This window comes from Aspergillus tanneri (assembly GCF_003426965.1).
Source record: "Aspergillus tanneri strain NIH1004 chromosome Unknown AapTan_8_pilon_pilon_pilon, whole genome shotgun sequence".
Lineage (NCBI taxonomy): Eukaryota > Fungi > Ascomycota > Eurotiomycetes > Eurotiales > Aspergillaceae > Aspergillus > Aspergillus tanneri.
Window position 1 is genome coordinate 1,177,497 of NW_022984635.1, and position 20,675 is coordinate 1,198,171.

A 20,675-nucleotide genomic window follows, 5' to 3' on the forward strand; every position below is an offset into this window, starting at 1 on the left:
CCACCAACTGGGGCCTCGCCAACGACGTTAAGTAGCAATCTTTTGGAATTAACTAGAATACGTCAGTCATCTTCGGAACGTTTCATAACCCAAGATATCCGCATTCAGTCCCCGTCCCCACTGCGTTATTCAAGTCTTGTCAAGAGATCTGGGCCGACCGTCGGTAAATGACTAAAATTTCCCCCGGGGAGCAGTGGTGGGTGAAAGATATCGACAACGCTTGAGATGCAACTCAGTCGTATCGGAATACGCCGAGTGTATCATCATGATACTCTCGGTTGCGCGTTAGCGATAATGACGGCGAACTGTGATGGTTTGATTGTCTCTGCACTAGTAGTGATAAAACCACTTGACCATATTAAAAGGTATAAGACGACTGATCTGTCGATCAGTCGCATCTAGCGCCCTATATAGAAGTGAACGCCTCAGTCTGAGCACCATACTAAGTTTAAACCCTGACATGAGCAGTCTCAATCGCCTGGATATGGCCCCCATCGGTTTGGCCCTCTCTCTCTGCATGGTTAATATGAAATGATACTAATGGATTACTCCATGGAAACAAAAACTCGGGTAGGCGCTTCCTAACCATCTTGGAGATTGCCCTCAATCCTTTATACCTTCATCTGGCGCATGGAACACTTCATTGCTGGGTCAGGACATTTGAACATCTGTACAATCTATTGAAAATCTGTGTGCGAGCAGGAAAATATCATTCAATGGTATACAGGATCGAAATTTCTAGACATTAATGAGTATCTTTCATTAAAACCCATCCCCTTCTCTTGCGGAGATGCGGTATATATCCTTTGTGGCGGTGGAAGAAAATTGTAAGGAAATAATAAATCTATGTACATCATGTTGTACACGGACAATAAAGAAGGGCATAGGATTCGGTCACTTTGGAACCCACGGAGAGAGATGTAGAAGGAAATCCAAGTACCCGGTTGGTGTCATCAATGGATATGAAAGGAATCCCCAGGAGCGGAGACATCAAATAAACCAAAATAATATACATAGAAGAGAATATGGAAGAGAAATAAAGCGTTAAAAACGTCAACGTGAACCGAGTGACATTAAAGGCGTATTATTATCCTTTCTGAGAGAAGGCAGTGGCTATCGCCTATTCCCCCACATCCTGGATGATTGAGCAGCCCGCTTGTCCGAGTCCCCACTGGAACGGTTACTGGATTCGCCTTCGGATGGGAAGGCAGGTTCATGGGTGATCTCGATCGTAGTATGCTGATACACTTTCCCCATGGGTGTCAACTCGACTCCGGATTGCACAATGTTGTCCGTGGATCCATCCCGGACAGTATGTTCCAGGTCTTCTTCGTCATTCCGGTGCTTCATTGTGCGCAGAGCAGTGATATCGGTTCGGTTTTTTGGTTCCGCTGTGATGGTTGTTAAGTGATCTGTTTTCCGGTTCTTGCTGCTCATGAAGCGGTTATAGCTGCGATCCTGGCTCGGCTCCGACTCCAGGATGAGGTTTCGTCTGGTGAGCGTATACAGAAGGACGTCAACCACGCCAGAGCTCGTAATTAAAGCACCGGCAACGCAAAAGTAAGCTACGTTAGGCGTTTGGCCTTGGGCAGTTGCCATTCTTCCTGCGGCCAGTGGAAGAGAAAGCACAATATATGCAATCGGGTAAATAACCATGTACCCAATGACACGGCGGAGGCGCTTCAGACTTTCCGTATGACTGCTCCCCAGGATAGTCGACTGTTTTATCTGCCGACGCAGCTGAAACCACATTACAGCGTAGAGGCATACAGTGCCAAACTCGGCCAAGAAAATCCAAATGTAGTGTGTCCACAAACGCAAGGGTTCGTAATCTTCGCTGATCCAGCACTGCACACAGAGTTAGCCACCAAATGTTCATGCGTAGGATGGGGTTGTCACATACCCAGGCGCCAGACGGGACAAACACGTTTCGTCCGTGGGCGGCAAGAGGAATAACCACGAGCAAAGCGACAAACAACCAAAGGCCAACTACTCCTGAGACAAAAACCCGGTGGCTCAGTTTATGCCCCATGGTGACCAGAAGAAAGGTGTGAAACGCGATGGCCAGCACGAAAAGTCCACTGGATGGGTCTCCGACCTGTAGCCAGAATCCTTGCAGAAAGCACGCTGCCGAGGATGCTTCGATTTTATCCTCTGCAATCCATTTGATACATAAGAGAAACGCAATGGATTGTTGAAAATCGGCTAGAACCAGGTTGTAAATCAACACGACATATTGATTGTAACCAATGTATCGTGCATAGTTAGAGCGCCAGAAAATGAATCGATAGGTGATGAATAAGAGGAGAAAGAGAGTGGCGATGAAGGAGAGGATGGCCATGACCGAAACTGCAATCAAACCTTTCCGTTGAGCACTGGGAAGGGGGTCAATGTCCGCCATAGGCGTACCACCGTTTGTATAGGCCAAGCGCGGTAGGAGGGTATGGCCCCCATCTGAGCTGTCGCCCAGGGCGCTCAAAACTCGAACAAGGCTCATTGTCGAATAAATTTCGGTAAGAATAACCCGCAGGAGCCCACAACCATTCTTTTTACAGAAAGAAACGAAAAATCACAGCCAGGCCCTGAGGGAGGACAAGTTCCTTGACAATGAAGCTCCTTCTGATGGCCAAGGAGGCTCCGGGCGATCTAATAAGCAAATCCCCAGGTCTATTCTGTATAGCCCACGGTGCACTATTGGGAAGCAGACAAACTCAAATCAGTCTGCGTCAGTGATAGGCTCTGTACCTTCTTTTGTAGTCACGATCGTTCAACACCACTATCAGAAAAGAGAAAAGAAAGGAGGGGAAAGAAGATTCCGCGGAAGAAGAGAATTCAAGCCACAACGGTAAACTATATTCCAAATAAATTGGGTAGGGAATTGAACTACCGGCATCTAAGAGTGGATGCTGTGGAGCTGATGTCCGTATAGCCTGTGAAGCCTTGATACAATGTATGGTAGAGAGCTAGCTAGTAGTCGTCTCGGATCAGCATATCCAGATTGTCGATTCCATGGATGACCCCTCCCGAGGGGCTAGGGAAAAGAGGGTGCCGAGACAGGAGCAGTCCCAGGGTGATCCAAAAAAAAAAAAAAAAAAAAGGTTGCCAATAGGTATCTTGACCGAGTGTATTTCAAACTTTGGACACGAGACGCCAAGCAAGAAGGCAAGAACAATGAAAGAATGTTCAATAATAATATTAGTGGGCAATTGACCTGGTCCAAATTGGCTGAGTTTGGTCATAATGGCTACTTATATGGACAGACTTCAATAACCTTGTTATTGAGCCAGGGATTGACACTTGACAAGGGGGAGCAAGTTCCAGACTAAACCGCGGTCGTCTGTCCCTCACCGCAGCTGCAGAATTAGGCCCATGTGGTGGCGCCGTGCAGGGAAATAGTCAAACAACAACGGGGATACCACCGTGGAGTAAGATAGGTAGTACTTAAATTGATATTTCGTCACCATCCCGGTACTGGCTTATACACACGGACATAAGTCAGACGCCGGCCAGGAAGAATTGTATAGTAGTACTCAAGAACCGCCCCCCGCATAAGTCGCTGCAAGGCAAGACTTTTCTCCCCCTCTTGGTTTCTAACAAGATTTTGGGTGGAACGACCAAAAAATGTTCTAGGAAGAAAGGCGTTAGCGTAGCAGACACCATTCCAGAAACACTCCAAGCGAGACCCGCAGCGTCGATCGGATAGGCACAATAGACATAGGCGGTCCACTTAAAACACTTGAAACGAAATGTTCTTGTTAAATCAAAATCAGATACCGAGTTATCCCGTGTGTCTAGACTAATTGCCTATAACTATGTAATAAAACAAAAAAATAAAACAGACTGTTATTCTGCATACCGTAAAAAATCCATATATTAGTTAGTTACTCGGAGTGAGCTTCCGTGAGAAATCAACCATGGTCCAGAACAAACATATCTCCTATGGTACGGTTCATTTCACATGCTTTCTAAGAGCTGTTTTCATTGATAATTATTATTCAGCAGGGCCAAATGGAATAAAGAACAGGAACAAAGATTTTCTGGATGTTAGATCAGACTTATGCAGTACAAGGACCCTTATATTCGGTCGGCTCCTGGGATCCGTATCGGGATGCATGCCAGCCGATATCCGTGCCACAAAGGCTTCGAGAAGGTTTTCTAGGTGTGCGATTTATGAGAGCACTACTACAAATGGAATTATTAGCAATTTTGCACACGGTGTAGATACAGCCAGATCGGAGTCTCACCCATCATCATTAAATCCTGCCGACAGTTAAAGAGCCCGGTGGGGCATTCTAAGTGGCCCATGAGGTATAAACATCTAGGAGCTCCGGTGATAGCACATATATAGTAAAGGGTTGTAGGGGAATAACAAAGCAGGGAATACTCCCGTAGTGAGCAGTGATCGGAGTAGAGAATCTTCCGTCACCACGAGACAATAACCTAAGGCATGCACCCCTGGCGTAAAATACGCATACATGTGATTACCTTCCCTTAGGTAGTACATACTCTGGTGGATCTCCTTCCCCTTTCATTCGTTATTTCTGCATTCCTTCTCCCAAGAACGATCTTCATCCATTGACCATTATCGCTATTGTTTATCTCACATGTCTTTCTTATCCTCAGTGATATCCAATCTGGCTATCTTCGCCTTGAAGATGACTACAGAGCACGTGTTGTCCATGTACCCCAGATATCTTCCCAAATGCCCGCCTCCATTCCTCCGTGGGGCCGCTTCGTATTTTTTCTTTTTCTTGAAATAATAACGAAAGCCTGATATTTCCTATTACTAAGGGCCCAATTATTGCTTTCAAAAATGTCGGGACTTTGGCTAATGATGCATTGCTCTAGAAAACTAAATGTCTCCACTCAACATCAGTGCCTGCCTGCCAGTGCCATCGATATGGACCCATAGGTAGCTCCGGATGCTACCTCCGTTTTCCCCCTGATAATTCAAAACAAAACAATGACATTACCCACCGTCAACAAAGTGATTATGTCCAGTGTAGATGCTATCAACGGAGCAGGCACATACTGTGTACAATGTTCAATACCAATAGTAGCTGCCTAGGGGCGATATACGAAGATCCTTTGGCTAGAGAGTTTGTGTGAGCCTTGGCATGTGCAAGACTCATACCACGAGGTGCGCAATTAATTTTTCCCCCCTATTACTCATAATAGCCGTCGTGTTCAATCATCATGGCCTACTGCTGCACCCAGTCTGCTGGTGGTTGGCTTGTTGCTCCGGGGTTTAAGGTTTTCTTCCGTCCTGGTTCTTGGCCCTTGGGGCTTGGAAGGCAACGATTGGATCATTGAAGCGCCATTTCAAAATCACTGTCATGCTCTTGTCCAATTTTATTGTTCCCACCTGGCAGTACGGATCGTGGAAGCGAGATAAACTATTAAACTTCACGTGGCGCTATAGTACACTAACTTACAGTTCTGTCAAATCATTTGCAGCTCCGAAGTTCCATGTAATGGCTCGGACATCCCATTAAATCATTAATATAGGCGAACAAATCATCCCAACAATTGTATTCACGGTGGTCTTTTCCATGAGCCTATTACTAATGTGTGTTTATGAAAACAGATGCCTGACATCGGGTAGGAAATCTGCCTTAACACCGTTAGTATAGCCTCGACACTACCCCGCTGGTGTCCTTCGAACCTCAGTCGCTCCTGGGTGATTGGTTTGCAAGTGTGCATGATCTCATTTATTCTGCAAAGTTGTAATTTCTAAGCATACGAAAGTCCAGGAAAACAGGGACCCGAGGGCTACTAGTGATCAGAAGTCTTCTGGACTCTAACTTAAATCGAGTTCTTCTATCAAAACGTAAATTCTTAGAGCTTTGGCCCACGATTGTCCAGTTGTTGTTATATTGCGGTATATTTAATAAGAATGTGCATTAATCACTGCCAGAAAACAGATTTCCCTTGTGTTATTGAACCATTGATCATAATACAGCATATCACATCCTTATGACGTGCCGTATATGGCTTTCGGGGCCTCTGGGCCAGCTGGAATTACCCGATATCCTGCCTAACGTCGATCCGGCAGTGTAGCTATTGGCACTAAAGAGAAGAACACAAGAAAGGAAAAGAAAAAGGGACGGGGTCTTCGATTCTGACGATCATGGCCGTTATTATTAATTATTAGTGATCAGAAGTTAACCGGATGAGAGTGTCTTGAAGAGTGAAACGGTGATACCATTGATCGCAACCGATGCTTGTAGGGCAGCGCAATGACGACTACTCTCGCAACTGTGGCTATAGTGTGTTGCGTTCGTTGCAGTGAGGCAAGACTACGATGATCATCATTAGCCCTGTTCCTAGTGGCAAGGCAGCATATTTCGATTCTATGCCAGGCCCATGATAGCGAAACCTTCTCCTTTTAGTCCTCGGGCCACACTAACCGAGAGGAATAGTGCAATTTCTAGAAATTCCGAGAAGGAAATTTGCTCTTCCCTCCTCCTCGACGATATGGATATTAATCATATTCTACGGAATACTAGTCAACATACTGCTGAAGATCTTGTGCCTTTGCCATCAAAATGAGGATCTCTCTCCACTGCCCGTGGGTGCATCCAGTTTAGTCTCTTGGGATCTAGGACGTTATTATCTATGTCACATCGTCCCAAGAGTTTGAAGCCCAGGATATTGTGCTAGAATGTAAAAGCGGTGGATCTGCAGAGTAGAAGGCTTTCCAGACAAAATTCCGCACCTCAGGTTCGAAGTATCCGTTACCGAAGTCTCCGAAACTAGATGAGCTCAAACTCTGTCAATAGATTTCACCGGGGATCGGCACGAGGCATCGGATCCCCGCTGGCGTTACCGAAGTATGGTCAGGAAGAATAACGGATCTGCGATTCACGCACCCTGCAGACGCTGGAGGTGCCCCATACACTATGTACAAAATTCAAATAACTCAGTCGGCGGTTTGGTCTGGGATGTCACTGCTGTACTGTGTAAGGTGCACGCACCCCATATTTACTCGTATGAGATTGGGCACGACCTCTCCACAGTCCGCACACTAGCAAACTCGAACGTAGTCTGACATCACCAAGCAAGAGAAGGGACTTGGAATCAATCCAATTGGGACTAAATACGGAGTAAGCTTCACGATTAAATAACGCAGGCGTTATCCGAGCACAAGGAATCATAGGTCCAACCGAAGGGGAAGCTCTGAGATCGCCGCCGCTATGGGAATTCAAAGTGGGATCCCCAGTGAACTAGATATATGAGTGCCAAGTGGTTCAAAAGATGTAGTTCACTTGGCCCTGAGCCGCCAATATGGGCAATCTCCCCTACTTTCTGTACTGAAAAAAAAAAAAAAAAAAAAATGAAAGAAAGAATGAAATAAAGAAAGAGGAAAAACTGGCATCTTTGAAAGATTTCTTCGAATTTTTTCTCTTTTGCACAGGGAGAAGCATACATAATACCCTTCTGACACTTCGTAATTGCTACATTATAGCCTATCCTTCACTGAGGGTCTCCTTTTCTCTAGGTACAGTGTACCTATATTTCTCCGTACTCCACCAGAAAAAGCCAGATATTTCCTTAGCCCACTAAGCAATCTTGGCCTTTTGTTATTCTCAGGAATTCCACCAGCTTCGACCAGTAGTAAGACTGACCGAGTGTCCGTGGATACTGAGCCGCATATCTAGTACTCTATACGTAAGGACCACACCAAGAATCTTGGAAATCTTGACGATCAAACGGAGTACGGAGTAGACATTTCTTGCATTAGCGAAGAGGGCAACAGGAAAAAAAGAAAGAAAAGAATAATCAAAAAAGACGATCCTTCAGGATTTCGACTATTGCTTATCGCTCGTGGTGGTGTTGGTTGCTAAATATTGGAATATTACGGTGTACATGCATATGCAGGTGAAGATTCAGACTGGGAAAGGAGGCAAGATGTGGCAAGGGGAGTGGATCTGGAGCGGGAAATGGGTGGTCTGTTCGCTGGATTCTAGTGGTAGGGACTCAGGGACATTAATTGGGATTAGCATGCGCTATGGAGGCTAGAATGGAGTTATGTTTATGTGCCCAGAGGGTACCCAAGATGTCTCCAGACTAGTTTGCTCGGCAGGGAGACAAAAGTACGGAGTACTCTGTTGGAGAGATGCCCAAGCTTCACTTGGGCATTCCAAGGCGAATTGGCGGAGTTATGGTTTCTATTGTACTCCGTACATGTAGCTCAGTATAACAATTGCTTTGTGTATACTCAGTACTCTGTAAAAACTACAGACACCACTTAAAATACAGTCATGTTCAATCTTCAATCTGCTCCATGTACATAACACCGAATTGGGCTGCAATTTGGGATTGATTCCGGCCTTCTGGATTGCTTTCGTTTCGTTCGTACTATTCGTGGCTATATTCAATCATCACCGAGTCGTTAAAACCGTGTATAAAAAAAATATGAAAAATAAATAAAAATAAAATAAAGCTGAAGAAAAAAAGGCATCGACATGTCCTCCATGCAAACGACCACTATGTCCAGCAATCATTAGAGAAATAATAATGAGTATTCCACTCTGACTATGTGTCGGCATGTGGCAGCTATTTTTTATGTCATTTTTTCTTTCCCCCTTCTCTCCTTTGGACTTTACTTTCGTAACTATCCATTGTCGATTCACCTTCGCCGAGAACTCCGAGAATCACGCCGGCTATCATGTAAAGCCTCATCGTTCTCGTCTTCCTCTTCAACCGGAGCGGGCGTCCGTCGTTCGGTACGTCGTTTGGGTCGACGTCGTCGATTAGAGCTAATATTGCTAGCCGAGTCATCCGGCGCCAAAGACCGGTCATCATCGAGAAAATCGTCCTCTCCGCTTTCCCATGCGTGGCCCAGAGCCGACGACGGTGTGCCTAGGCGAGCTTCAACCAGTGACCCGCGCCGACTCTGATTCGCAACGGACAAGCCCGCTCCCCGTTCTCGAAGAGCTCGGCGGACCGTCTCGGCCTTGCAGTGCAGTGCTTCAAATGCATCTTCGAGCGCTTCCATCCCCAGGTAGATGTCCCGTTCGATTTCAGCCAATGCCGCGATCTCCATCTCTTCGTCAAGTGCAATGGGGCCACCAAAGGAGGCAGGCGAATTCCTGCCATAGGGTTGACTGGCTGAACGTAAGTTACCATCCATAGTATTAGGCGTTGGACCCCGAGAGATGCCCCCTGTGGTAAAAGGAGTATTCGATCGGCTGTTGCCCCAACGGGGAGGGGTAATTCCTTGTGCGGAAGGGAAAGAATCCTCTGCACCGCTTCGTAGAAAGCCATCGAAGCGGCCCGAAATCAATATGTCCCACTCATCGTCACTGATAGCCGCAAGAGTCGACAGTACATGGTGCATGTCCGGGTTATTCAACATGTAGATAGCAGCTTCAGGGTCTCGGGGCGACGATGGCAGCCGATAAAGACGCTGGATGGCCAATGACGACGACATGAGTGCAGGCGGCCGTGGCCGCGATTGACCTTCTGGCTGGGGAGTGGGGGAAGTGGAATTTATTCCCAGCAACGCACAGAATAGAGGGCGCTCCTCAGAGCTAAGGTGTGTCAGCATGGCAAAGGTTAGAGTCTCATCGTCCACCTCGTCCGGTGCGCTAGTGGCCTGACTATCTTGTTCATTGAGCCATCTATCAACGGTGACCTTCGTCTTGCGTGACTGTCGCATATAATGCTCACGATACTCTTCCGGAATATCTATGTCCATCTTTTGCATTGGAATATACTCATCTCCAGACACCTCCGCGTTGCTGACAGACGCCGTCAATATGAAAGGTGGCCAACTAGGCAACTCCCGACGACCAGAGACTAATTCAAGGACTTCACCCCAACTCACCCCTGGTTGGCGCTCTTCCACGTCTTCATGGTCACACATTAAGCAATGGCATGACTCTGAGGAAATGTCGCGGGCAAAAACGGCCTCCAAGCGGTCGAGCAGACGACGGGCCACAGACCGATATCCCGAGGCAACAGCCAGAGAGCCATTTTTCGCCATAACACTGTGATAGTCTTCAAGGAGACGACTGAACGGATCAAATACCCTGGCTGCTGCAACTCGAGGTTGGAACGGTTGAGGAGGTACCGAGTCGGGGTAGTCGGCCCCCAGCAATAACGATTTAGGCACCCTGTGATCTAACCCACCATTATGAAGTAGATAATCCACCCGTGGAATAGAAACGGGCATTTCCGGTGGGGGCGGGGGTGGAGGGGGCGCGCCATAGCCGGAGTTTGTAGAGGAAGGCCATCCATATTCGATAGCAGCATCGACTGGTGTACGGCTACCGCTCTGGCGGTGAGACATCGATGAGCGAGTCTGGTTTCGTGATGGCGGTTTTTCAGGGCTCTTTGACTTCCGGGAACCGACTGACTGTTGATGTGCCGCAATAGTGGCATCGGAGCCATTTGTAGATTCTAGACCGACTTCACGCACTGTAGCTGGGGATCGTGGAGGGGATACAGTGGCATGACTATTGGGACGTTTGGGTGGTACGACTTCGTCGACGATTTTGGATTTCGACGAATTCCGGCTGGATGTTCGATAGAGTATGTCCTTGCCATGGTTTGAACGCTTGGAAGGGGTGTCCGGTCGCACAGTCTTGTTGGACTTGGTACTGTCATCCTTTTTCGAACGCAAACTTGACGATGACCTAGTCGACTCAGCTCTGATTCGAATCTTAGTCTTCCTATCCTTTGGCTTCTCCTCCGTGCCTTTCTCTTCCTTTTCACCGACCGTGCTCCCTTTGCGAGACTGCTGGTCAACACTCGTCAACGGTGGACTTGGCGGAGCCTGATGATTGTCACCTCGATGGTGGTCTCCATTCGCATTCTCCTTGTTTTGCTCGGTCAAATCGGTCGGATCAGGCGTAGGGATGCCCGGTTTCCCAACCGCTTCTTTGCTGTGAGCTTTGGAGAAGCTTGGGTACGGAAGGCTCGTCCTCGACTCGAGGAAAGAAGCCGTTTCGGGACGGCTGGCGCTATCGACTCCCGGCATGGAGGACCGACGCTTTTTGCGAGAGGTGGGAGCGGAGGTGGAAGGGGTTGAGGAGCGGGCCGTCGGGGCGTCACGATCGCGTTCCTTGGTTGAGGGGCGGCTAGACAGACCGTAGGAGCGTTGCTGGCGGTGTTTGCTTTTGGATGAAATGGACGAAGATGATGGTTTTCTCTCACGGTCCCTATCGCGATCGCGGTCATTTAGTCTTAAGGGTAGAAACATGACGTAGAGTGTGAGCTCGAATGGCGCGGAGGATGGAAAGTCGGGAAGACGACAAAAAGTCCTGTCGTTCCTTTTGCGTACCCCTTCTTTCCGTCCGTCCCCCCGGTCGTTGAAGTGTGTCCGTCTAGTTACCTCGTAAAAGAAAATGGAGAGAAGTATGAAGTTCGGGCCTCGTGAAAGTGGGTGGCGGATGGAGATAGAATGTCCAAACCCCGAACGGTCAGTCAGTCGGGAATAATCAGATCAGATCAATCCAGTCGGTTGCCTACTCGTCTGGCGCTTAGCGAGCGTTCGAGTGCAGATTGCTCTCACTGGTTGAGAAGGCGCTTGTGTTATTCCAGCGTGAAGATCTGCTGGGATTGAAAGGCATGCGACATCCCGTGGCAGGTAAGGGACGCTAAATCAGATGAATTCAAAAAAAAAAAAAATAATAAAAAGTGAAATTAAGAAACCAAATGAAAGACTACCACAGGTCCAAAAAGTCACACGGGAATGGCGGGAAGATCAAGAAAAGTCAGGCACTGTGCATAAGGAAAGCGATGGAAGGAGGCTAAGGTGCTGGAAGGACTATTTGCGGTGAGCGCGAGAGCAAGATAGGATTCCCCGCAGTGGCCGAAAGAAAAACGAGCGAGTGACGTGGTAATCGCTGCATGGAAGCCTGATGAGGGGAGATTTCTTATTGGCGGGGTTTTTAATCCTGGCCTTCGCACTGTCACAGTCGCATAGATCAAATTATACGCCTTTAAACCATAATAGCTTCCTTGCTAAGAAATAGTGAATAAATTGATTGTTTTCATGGACACGGGTGCCTGAGGCATACATAATCACATGTCTGAGCTGATCCATTGTTTCGATCCCGGAAACCGACAAACTTGGCGTAGAAGTACTACTAACTACTGCACAGTAATGGTTATTCGCAAGGTATTCCCGTCAATCATTCATCAATGCCCTGGCTCTCGAATACTATCCGTTAGCCCATTGGCAATTTTCTTTACAGGTGACGTCTCGAGAACCCAGTTTCCATTCTCCTCATGAGCCATCCCTCCCCGAAGTGCCGTTCGCATCACTTTTGCGCTCGCCCTGGTCTTTTCCCCTGTCTGTCGATCCCACACCCAGCCTTCCTTGAGCCACATCCACGTCAAATACGCCCGCAGCTCCTTGTCCTGAGGAAGGACTGATTTCCATTCCGGAATGAAACCAGGCTCCAGGGCACCCCTACCTTTCCAATCCTGGGCAAGCCCTCGCAGCTCATCTCGACAGAAAATCCGCCAACTATCAAGGGAATATGCCCCCACTCCGGGTAGATGTGCAATTTCCCAAGCCACTCGCGAATCATCATCATCGACACATTCTTCGTTTCCAATATCTCGTCCATCCATTCTGCGAGGGTAGTGAAGCTTGCGGTATCTTTTCCCCTTGACGGGCGGGCATGCTAGCCATGTCTGAGCGAGACGGATAAATTTCCTAGCCCGCTGGTTTTGGAATCCAAGGCAATGGATCATAGATACTAGGCTTGTTAAGTCTGCTGCAGCCATGGCCTCAACAGTCGGGAAGTGGTCAAAGACTTGGAACAGAATCGGAAGAGCAACCCCACCCCGTGTCCGGTTAAGAAATATCGTTGCAATGAGCAGTCGAAATGGATCGTGCGCCAATTGCTCTTGGACCAGACCGAAAGAGGGGGCCTCGAGAGGCGGGAACGGAAGGCATGAATCGGGTTCGAGTCCTGGATTAAAGAAATACGGTGAGATCTTTGGGAGCCTGAGGCGTGACGGTCTGACCATCGCAGTATTGGAATCCTTTTTAGAATTCACTTCCTTAGTGGGTGTAACAAATGGTTCCACATGATACTGCACAGACTCATCCAGGGATGATATACTTGCTGGCTCCAAACAACAAGCAATGTTCCCACCGGAGCTGGAATCACTTGGTACATCACTTAAGGTCGAATCAGAAGAGATAAAATCAGATGGCAGTTCTAGGTCTTGCAAGATAAGCCGAGTGGCTTCGGGAATTGCAGTTTTAGCATCGTTTGTAGAGTTTATCGTATGACTGCGAACAGCTTTGTGTTTCTTAACTCTCTTTCTCGAGTAGCGGGTGAAATACTTCGACTCTACCTCAACGCGGGCAGTCAAGTCACGCGAATCATTGGTTTTTAAAAATCCAAGTCCCAGCAAAATGGGTCATCCGCACTGGTACGTGCCGCGGTAGGACCTGGCGTGGGCTTCTTGTTCGCCGCTCCCTCAAGAGTTTGGTTTGTTTCGTAGGCGTCCACTTTAGAAATCTGTGCATCTTCTGATATCGTCAAACTCTCACGAAATTTAGATGTCTTTTTGGACTTGTGCAGCTTTCGCTTTCTGTGATTTCTTGATTTCTTGGGAGGGCAGAAATTTGGCAAACTCAAGTCATCTAAAGTGGGATCTTGAGAGAGAAGTGAGTCTGGATTATTCTTAATTGCACTCTGGTTTGAAAAATGCGCTGTGGGAGATGGGTGTCCCTCTTTACTATCGAGAGAAATCAGACTTTCCTGTAACTTCGACCGGACCAGGTGAGAATGAATGCCTTTGTCCGTGCCAGCTCCATTGGAATATTGGTTTGTCGGAGCGGAAGGCCCGAGCACTGCGGGATCTTCACTATCGGCTGAATCAACGCGCACAACTTCTAGCTGCCCACTAGGTGATACGGGCAACTTTCCCAACATTGGAGCTTTTGTAAAATCCGTATCCAAAACAGGCTCTGCAGTGTCTTCGATGGCAAGGTTCATCACCTTATTTCCAGTATCTTCGTAAAGTTCTCCCATATCTCGAGAGCTAGTTGCACTGGGAGGCGCTTTTGCTTTTTCTTTTGATCTCCTTTTGGACTTATTTTGGCTCGCTCGCTTCCTTTTGCGATCTTTACTTGTGTTTCCTGGCGGATTTAAGCGTTCTTCAAGCACATCATCGATCTCCTCGCCAAATTCTGACCCCTCTTCATATAAATGGCCCCTTCCATTCGCAGAGAGATATAGTTTCTTGACGTAAGCAACTATTTTATCTTGAGTGGCTTCACTTATCCCTGCAGCCAATGCCTTTTCCCGTATATCTTTGCTAAACTGGCATCGTTCTGATCGCTTCACAGGATATTCGTCGTGCTCGAAGAAAGGGTGCCGGGATATATAATAAACCATCGCATCTCGCACATTTGGCTCGACCAAGGAGAAGGCGTCCTCTTCCATTTCTTCTAAGTCAAGATCGTTTGCGAAGGACTCGATGTAGTCTTTCTCGGGGTCAGAATGCTTGTCATCATTGCTAGGGGCCGACGCCAGAGTCTTCAGATAATTTGCCTCCTGTAGATCACGCTGCCCAGGATCACCCTCCTCAACATCATCACCACAATGCTCGCTCTCGCTATCGACTCTCCTTATATGTCTCTTCGTCTTCACTTGTCTCTTGGTGGACTTTGATGGTGGGAAAAAAGAGGATTTTGTGTTGAGCCGGCTTTGTCGGTCTCGACCGACATCTGGAATATCCTCTGCACGCTCGTGACTCCGATCAATCTTCTCATCCTCTAAGTATGGATCGAAGCTACTACCAAAGCTTGCTTCGTCTGGAAGAATCCCATCCCAGGTGCGTTCAAGTAATTCTTCGTCGAGGGATCCATAAGACTCCAAATCGAATCTAGGAGGGGATATAACAACGGATACAGTATCTGACTTCATGTTTTTTGCTTTTACCATAATATTCCCTTCCTTGGGGGTTTCTGAGATCTCAAACTCGTCAAAACAGCGTAGACTGCCCCTTATATGATGTGATAAATTGTCCGTCGGTATAGAAAGTTAGGTTGTGCAAAGCTAAAGCTGTGAGTAACCAAAGAAAAGAGGATTTTAAGAAGCTAATAAAAGAGCGATTTAGATTAGCAAAAGAATTGCCACAGGACTGGGCAAAATATATTCACTCATAAGCCAGAATAGTCAGATGCCATATCCAAATTCTCCTGGTACGCGTTGGGCTGGCTCAAGCTCCCCCATTTCTTAAGTGAATTGGAGCAACGCAACTGTGTGTTTTGTAATGAAGAAGAGCCAAAAGAATAGATACAGTTAATCCAAGGAGCTACCAATCCAAAAGGTCCAAGGACAATAGGGTACTAGGAAAACAGACGCGGTTTATCTAACAAAAATAAAAATTAGAGAGAGCAATCGCGGAGAAGGGTCGAGGTGCACAGACCCTCCCTTTCGGAAGTGGTTCAAGGCATCAAGGCATCACTCCACCTGTCAAAATGTAGAAGCTACTAGTACTGTTTCACAGAAGATGGGCCCAAGGTAATTCATTGGAAAACAACAGTTTCATGCTATTCTCTCTATGCTAAAACTTTATCAAAGCATCACCATCAGAGATCTTCATATATACGTTACATGAGTTTCATATACTCCACAGATCATCAAGCTGCAAACCTATCACCATCCCACTTTAGTTCCTCTCTAAACAGCAAATCCACCAGAGTTTAACTGTCTTGGTTCTCCTGCAGCATCAAAGGTTCCATTAGGAAGCACTCGGATTGCTTGAGCAGTGCTGCTGCCTGGAGCAACCCACGTAACATTGTGACCCTTGGCTTTCATAAAGGCAACGGTCGCGTTGTCATAAGTATATTCAAAAACGCTTTGGTTGGGGACGAGCTGATCGTGTAAACGTGGTTTAGCCAAAGCCTCCGCTGCAGACAATCCCTCGTCAACGGCATGGATGATGTTCTGAACAGTCGCGGTAATGATTCGACTACCACCCGCAGATCCAGCAATAAAGAACACCGTTCCATCAGGACGTGTAACAATGGCCGGAGTGATGGACGACAGCGGGCGTTTCCCAGGCCGAATAAAGTTTGCCTTTGAGGGAATGTACCCGAAGGAGTTTGACGAGCCAGGAACTGAGAAATCTAAACACAGCTTTAGCTAACAAGCTCAGACAAGACTAATTCAGTGCATGCATACCATCCATCTCATTATTCATTATAATTCCCGTTTCCGGTACCATGACCTTACTACCAAAAAGCAGGTTGATTGTGGTGATGGTGGAAATAGCAAATCCAGAATGATCGGCTGTGGCGATATGCGACGTTCCCGGTCTGGATCGGTAAGTTATGAGTTGAATCAGGCCTATCTAGGGAAAGGACCTACGTTTCAAGACTCTCATAACCACTCGGATCATAAACTGACACATTCTGCGTTCGGATATCGGATATCTTCTGACGAATTTCGTCTATTGTTGCTTTCGTCAACATATCCTCCTGGTATGCATCCATCCCTTCAAGGAAAGATGGATCGCCCAAGTTGGCTCTCTGGTAAAAGGATCAGCAATGAAAAGCCCCTCCAGTTCAAAAAAAAAAAAATAAAAATAAAAATAAAAATAAAAGCAGAAATGCATACCAGACCGTATCCAAAGCGCATGGCTTCGTCCAATCGATGGGTACTTAGATTCACGTTATCCGGTGTGAAGAAATCGCCGTACGTGCCCAGCACCTTCAATATATTCATCGCGACGGTTCCACTGGACGGAGCGGTTGTGCTCGTAATCTTATATCCTCGGTAGTCGATCTCTGACACGTTTCGAATAGCAATGGTGTAATTGCGGAGATCTTCGAGTGTCATTGTACCATTGGCAGCTTGCAATGCCTGTATCATTGTCTCTGCTATGGGACCAGAGTAGAAGGAATCTGGTCCATATTTGGCGATAGTCTCAAGCGTATCAGCATAGCGTTTACGAGTGATAGTGTCTCCAAGACCCAAACGTGTCCCGTTAGGGGCAAAGTCAATGGCCCACGTCGGATCTGAAGTCAGAAAGTCCTCTCCATCACCAACGGCCAATTTCATATAACGAACTAGATCTTCAGTAACGGGGAAGCCGTTGCGCGCAATTTGTATCGCGGGTTGCATGACGGTTGACCATGGTAGGAGGCCGTACTTTGTATGAAGATGCTCCAAACCTCGGATTTCACCTGGCACGCCACTTAAATTTATATCAGCTTCGCTCCTCGTTACCTTCGGGGAGTGGGTAAGATGAGGCATACCTGGCCAATCCACCTGTGGTTGCAGCGCCAGTGTTATTGCGGAACATCTCTTCGAATGCCGCGGCTGGTGCAGTTTCACGAAAGTCGATGGACTCGAACTCACCACCAGGGGTTCTCACCAACATGAAACCACCTCCTGAAATTCCGCTATGGTACATACCTAGAAAACATTAACGCTAGCGTTACTCTTGGTCTTGAGATTGATACTTACCAATTACCCCGACACAGAAAACCGTCGCAACCATCTACCGCAAGCATCCATCAGTCTTCACCGTGACAAATCACTGGTCAAAACAAAGTCCATTACTTACAGCATCAGCAGCATTTCCACCCAGCTCCAGCATCTTTGTTCCTTGACGACTACATATGGCACTCTCACTGGCTACTGCACCCCGTTTGCCTTCCTCGATTTTATGAAAACCATTGATCTGGCCATCTTTTAGACGCCATGCAAGGTCAATCGGGGAACCCAGCACACCCGGTGAGTGCACCACTAGTAATACTAGTAGTAGAGCGGTGACGGCAGTGATCCTCAAAACACGAAACATTCTTTCGTCCCGGAAGGCGGTTGACGGCACCCTTGTCTTTGATGGGGCCGGGGAAGAGCAATATAACTGGCAGGAAGGACGGTCAGGCACCAGACACTAAGGCAGAACAATGCTGTCTTAAATGACGTGACATCGCAAAAAGGGTATGGCCTGGTTATCTACCTGTTTCTCCACATCTTGGCGGAGGGCAGGGAATCCTGGCCTCGTCTGGTACCTTAGCCCGTCCGAGTCCATCATACTAGGGCTATTGACACTCGTCTCACGGCTTGTTTAAACATGTGAGGGGCGTCATCATCATTAACACACAAATGAGGCAGTAAAGGTATCAAAGCGACCGTGAGAAAAAGAGAAAATGTGGGAGATAAGCAAATAGGTCAGCAGAGATAGGGATGAGTGTTAACATCGATAAGCTCCGGGAGGATCGGCAGCCAAGAACAGTCACGCAGCGATTGGCCGACACAACCGAACTCTCAGAACAGCATCCGTATTTGTTAATTAAGTACTTGGTAGTAATTGGATCAGGATTCATCCTTTGCCAACAACCACTTGCTAAGTGCGGTTTGGACTTGCTCTTTCCATGAAGTCATGGGACTTCCCCCTCATTTACGGGCGTTAATTTGAGCTCGTCCTGTCAAGTCCCACCGCTTGCCTTGACCATGCAAGAGTATCCGTCCATTCAGGCGGAGCCTCTTCAAGAGATTGTAGAATAGCCGCAACCTGACGTCGTCCCCAATCTCTAACAAACCACTTATCCGAAATGAGGTGCATACTGACTCCATGGTGCAGAAATAGAATACGAGCCATCCACTCCCCTTCTTTCAGCAGTTCAATGTAGGCCTTGCTGATATTAATGGGGAAAGCGAGAATCCCACCATTGGGACCACCGAATGGCCACTGCTTGACCGCCGCCTGAAGGAACTCCCAGGTACTCAGATAGGCAGCAGTATGTGGCTCGTCGACGTGATCGATGTTTCCGCGGAGTCGATCGAGGGAGTCCAAAAGTTCCCTTGTACTCGGTCAGTTTCCCTCTTCTATATCCCACGCAAAGGACATGGACCAAGACCTACCTCCGTAGTCGCACCATTTCTGGGTCTGACTTCCTAAGAAAAGATATTATTTTCTATTCTTGCTTTAGGAAAGTTTGGGAGAAGTTTACGATTCTAGTTCGTCAGCCGCTTGCGGCTTGTCTGGATCGTTATACTGTAGCCATCCTTTCATCTCGCCAAGTTGTTCCATTTTGCCAAGCTGCTGAAAGAGAAAGGAGCAACCGGCAATCAACCGACGAGTTTCTAAAACATGGGCGAGTGGGTCAAACGCACGACTATCCTGAGAAATACAAGGATAGGCAGTTGCGCACAGCATGATAAAGATAGAACTGACGAAGGCAGGACCGCAACTCTCCAGCGAGAAGTCTGCTAGCACCTGGCTCAGGGTGGAGCAGGCTCGATTTTGATACATGAGGGCGACTTCCAGCCATTGACACTTATCATCGACCTCAATCGAAGCTAGGTGCAACGACGAAAATGCCAGTAGGCTATCCAAGAGGTATGGGTGAGACATGGCCATCCGCGGAACAATGGATTGAAAATGATTAGCATCTAAACTTCCTTGGCACATGGTGATGTAGGACACAGTAAGATAATGATGAAAAAGTCTCATCTCAATCATCCGTGTTGGTAGTGGTAACTCTGCAGAGCTTGCTATCGCTTCCACGCCATCATTTGGTGTAGATGGGTCTTGGCCATCGGCATCAGCAGGTGGTGGTGGGTATATGCATTCTAGTCTTCGCTTCCTGCACAAGCTACATTTAGGAGTTCCTTCATCACACTGCAAGATGTTAGCAGCACCATCAAGGCAGACATAATCAATTTAGAGCATGCATGTGGGAAGACAGAAAACGGAAGTATGGTTGATGGATCACGTAGGAATCGACAGAACAGACCTTGACATGCCTTCGCTTGCATCGAAGACAGCCGTTTCGGGATTTTGTATGGCTGCGACGTGAAGGCATTTAGAATTAAAGATGCGGAGCTATTAAGAATGACGTATGTGAGAAACAGATATTCCGAACTTGCTGGTTGACTGAGTTAAAGCTTAAAAATGGTTAAAACTGAGCAATATTATTGGAAGGTCAGGGTCCCAAACAGGTGGAAAAGTGGATAAGAAGGACAGCATGCATACTTGATAGTGCTGTTGAGCGACGGACAAACAGTGACACGTAAGGCCGGAAGTTGTTGTAGGGACTGGTGCAATTCGCAGGTACAACTGGGGTTTCTGATTGGTAGACTGGATCCACCTGAAAGGTAGGGATTCTTACTAACAGCTTAGTAAGTATCCACGTAGATGAAAGATCAGATCCCCAATTGAAGTAGAAACTTTCTACACTCTTCTTTTACTGGATAATATTTTATGATATGCTCCGATTTCCACTTATTACTAAGATGGCCCCTTACAAGGATGCTGGATAAACTATCTCCAATATATCCTTCCGGAGCTTAGCAACATTCAGGTCTGAGTTTCGATATTCGGGAGTTATGTGAGTGAACTAAAGACACTAGCAAAGCTTCTGGTGTTAGATATCAAGCCAGACCAAGTACCAGTTAGTATTTTCGCCGAGTGGGGCATGCTGGCACATGGTAAGAAGATATTGAGAATAATGAAACATAGTGTCAAGATCGTAGGGAAACAGATCAGAAAACTGTAAATGAGAAAAGGAATGGGATAGATACTAGTATAGAACTAGTATAGGTAGCTAGTATTTACAACAAACTTTAGTGGTAAACCCTTGCTACTTAAGGTACATGTAAATACACCTTTGGCTGTGTTATATTCAGTCTAGAAGCTCTCTAGATATAATACAATTGGCAAGAAGGAAAATTATAGCA

General features: G+C 47.1%; 5 protein-coding genes across 5 annotated transcripts; all 5 read right to left on the reverse strand.

Moving 5' to 3' along the window:
- Positions 1-1,113: 1,113 nt before the first annotated feature.
- Positions 1,114-2,497, reverse strand: gprC (the record flags this gene model as incomplete). Its single annotated transcript, XM_033575577.1, has 2 exons — positions 1,114-1,848; positions 1,904-2,497. The coding sequence occupies 2 exons, from the start codon at positions 2,495-2,497 to the stop codon at positions 1,114-1,116; spliced, it is 1,329 nt and encodes a 442-aa protein (XP_033421432.1).
- A 6,135-nt stretch (positions 2,498-8,632) lies between these two features.
- On the reverse strand, positions 8,633-11,209 carry ATNIH1004_011012 (uncharacterized protein; the record flags this gene model as incomplete). Its single annotated transcript, XM_033575578.1, has 1 exon — positions 8,633-11,209. One exon carries the CDS (start codon positions 11,207-11,209, stop codon positions 8,633-8,635), a length of 2,577 nt encoding a protein of 858 aa, XP_033421433.1.
- Positions 11,210-12,150: 941 nt separating this feature from the next.
- On the reverse strand, positions 12,151-14,903 carry ATNIH1004_011013 (putative pre-mRNA splicing factor; the record flags this gene model as incomplete). The annotated part of the gene is made up of 2 exons (XM_033575579.1): positions 12,151-13,319; positions 13,400-14,903. 2 exons carry the CDS (start codon positions 14,901-14,903, stop codon positions 12,151-12,153), a joined length of 2,673 nt encoding a protein of 890 aa, XP_033421434.1.
- A 759-nt stretch (positions 14,904-15,662) lies between these two features.
- On the reverse strand, positions 15,663-17,790 carry ATNIH1004_011014 (gamma-glutamyltransferase; the record flags this gene model as incomplete). Its single annotated transcript, XM_033575580.1, has 7 exons — positions 15,663-16,111; positions 16,167-16,300; positions 16,353-16,513; positions 16,602-17,181; positions 17,243-17,402; positions 17,454-17,487; positions 17,554-17,790. 7 exons carry the CDS (start codon positions 17,788-17,790, stop codon positions 15,663-15,665), a joined length of 1,755 nt encoding a protein of 584 aa, XP_033421435.1.
- A 612-nt stretch (positions 17,791-18,402) lies between these two features.
- ATNIH1004_011015 (uncharacterized protein) lies at positions 18,403-19,801 on the reverse strand (the record flags this gene model as incomplete). Its single annotated transcript, XM_033575581.1, has 4 exons — positions 18,403-18,796; positions 18,858-18,890; positions 18,947-19,617; positions 19,733-19,801. The coding sequence occupies 4 exons, from the start codon at positions 19,799-19,801 to the stop codon at positions 18,403-18,405; spliced, it is 1,167 nt and encodes a 388-aa protein (XP_033421436.1).
- Between the last annotated feature and the right edge of the window lie 874 nt (positions 19,802-20,675).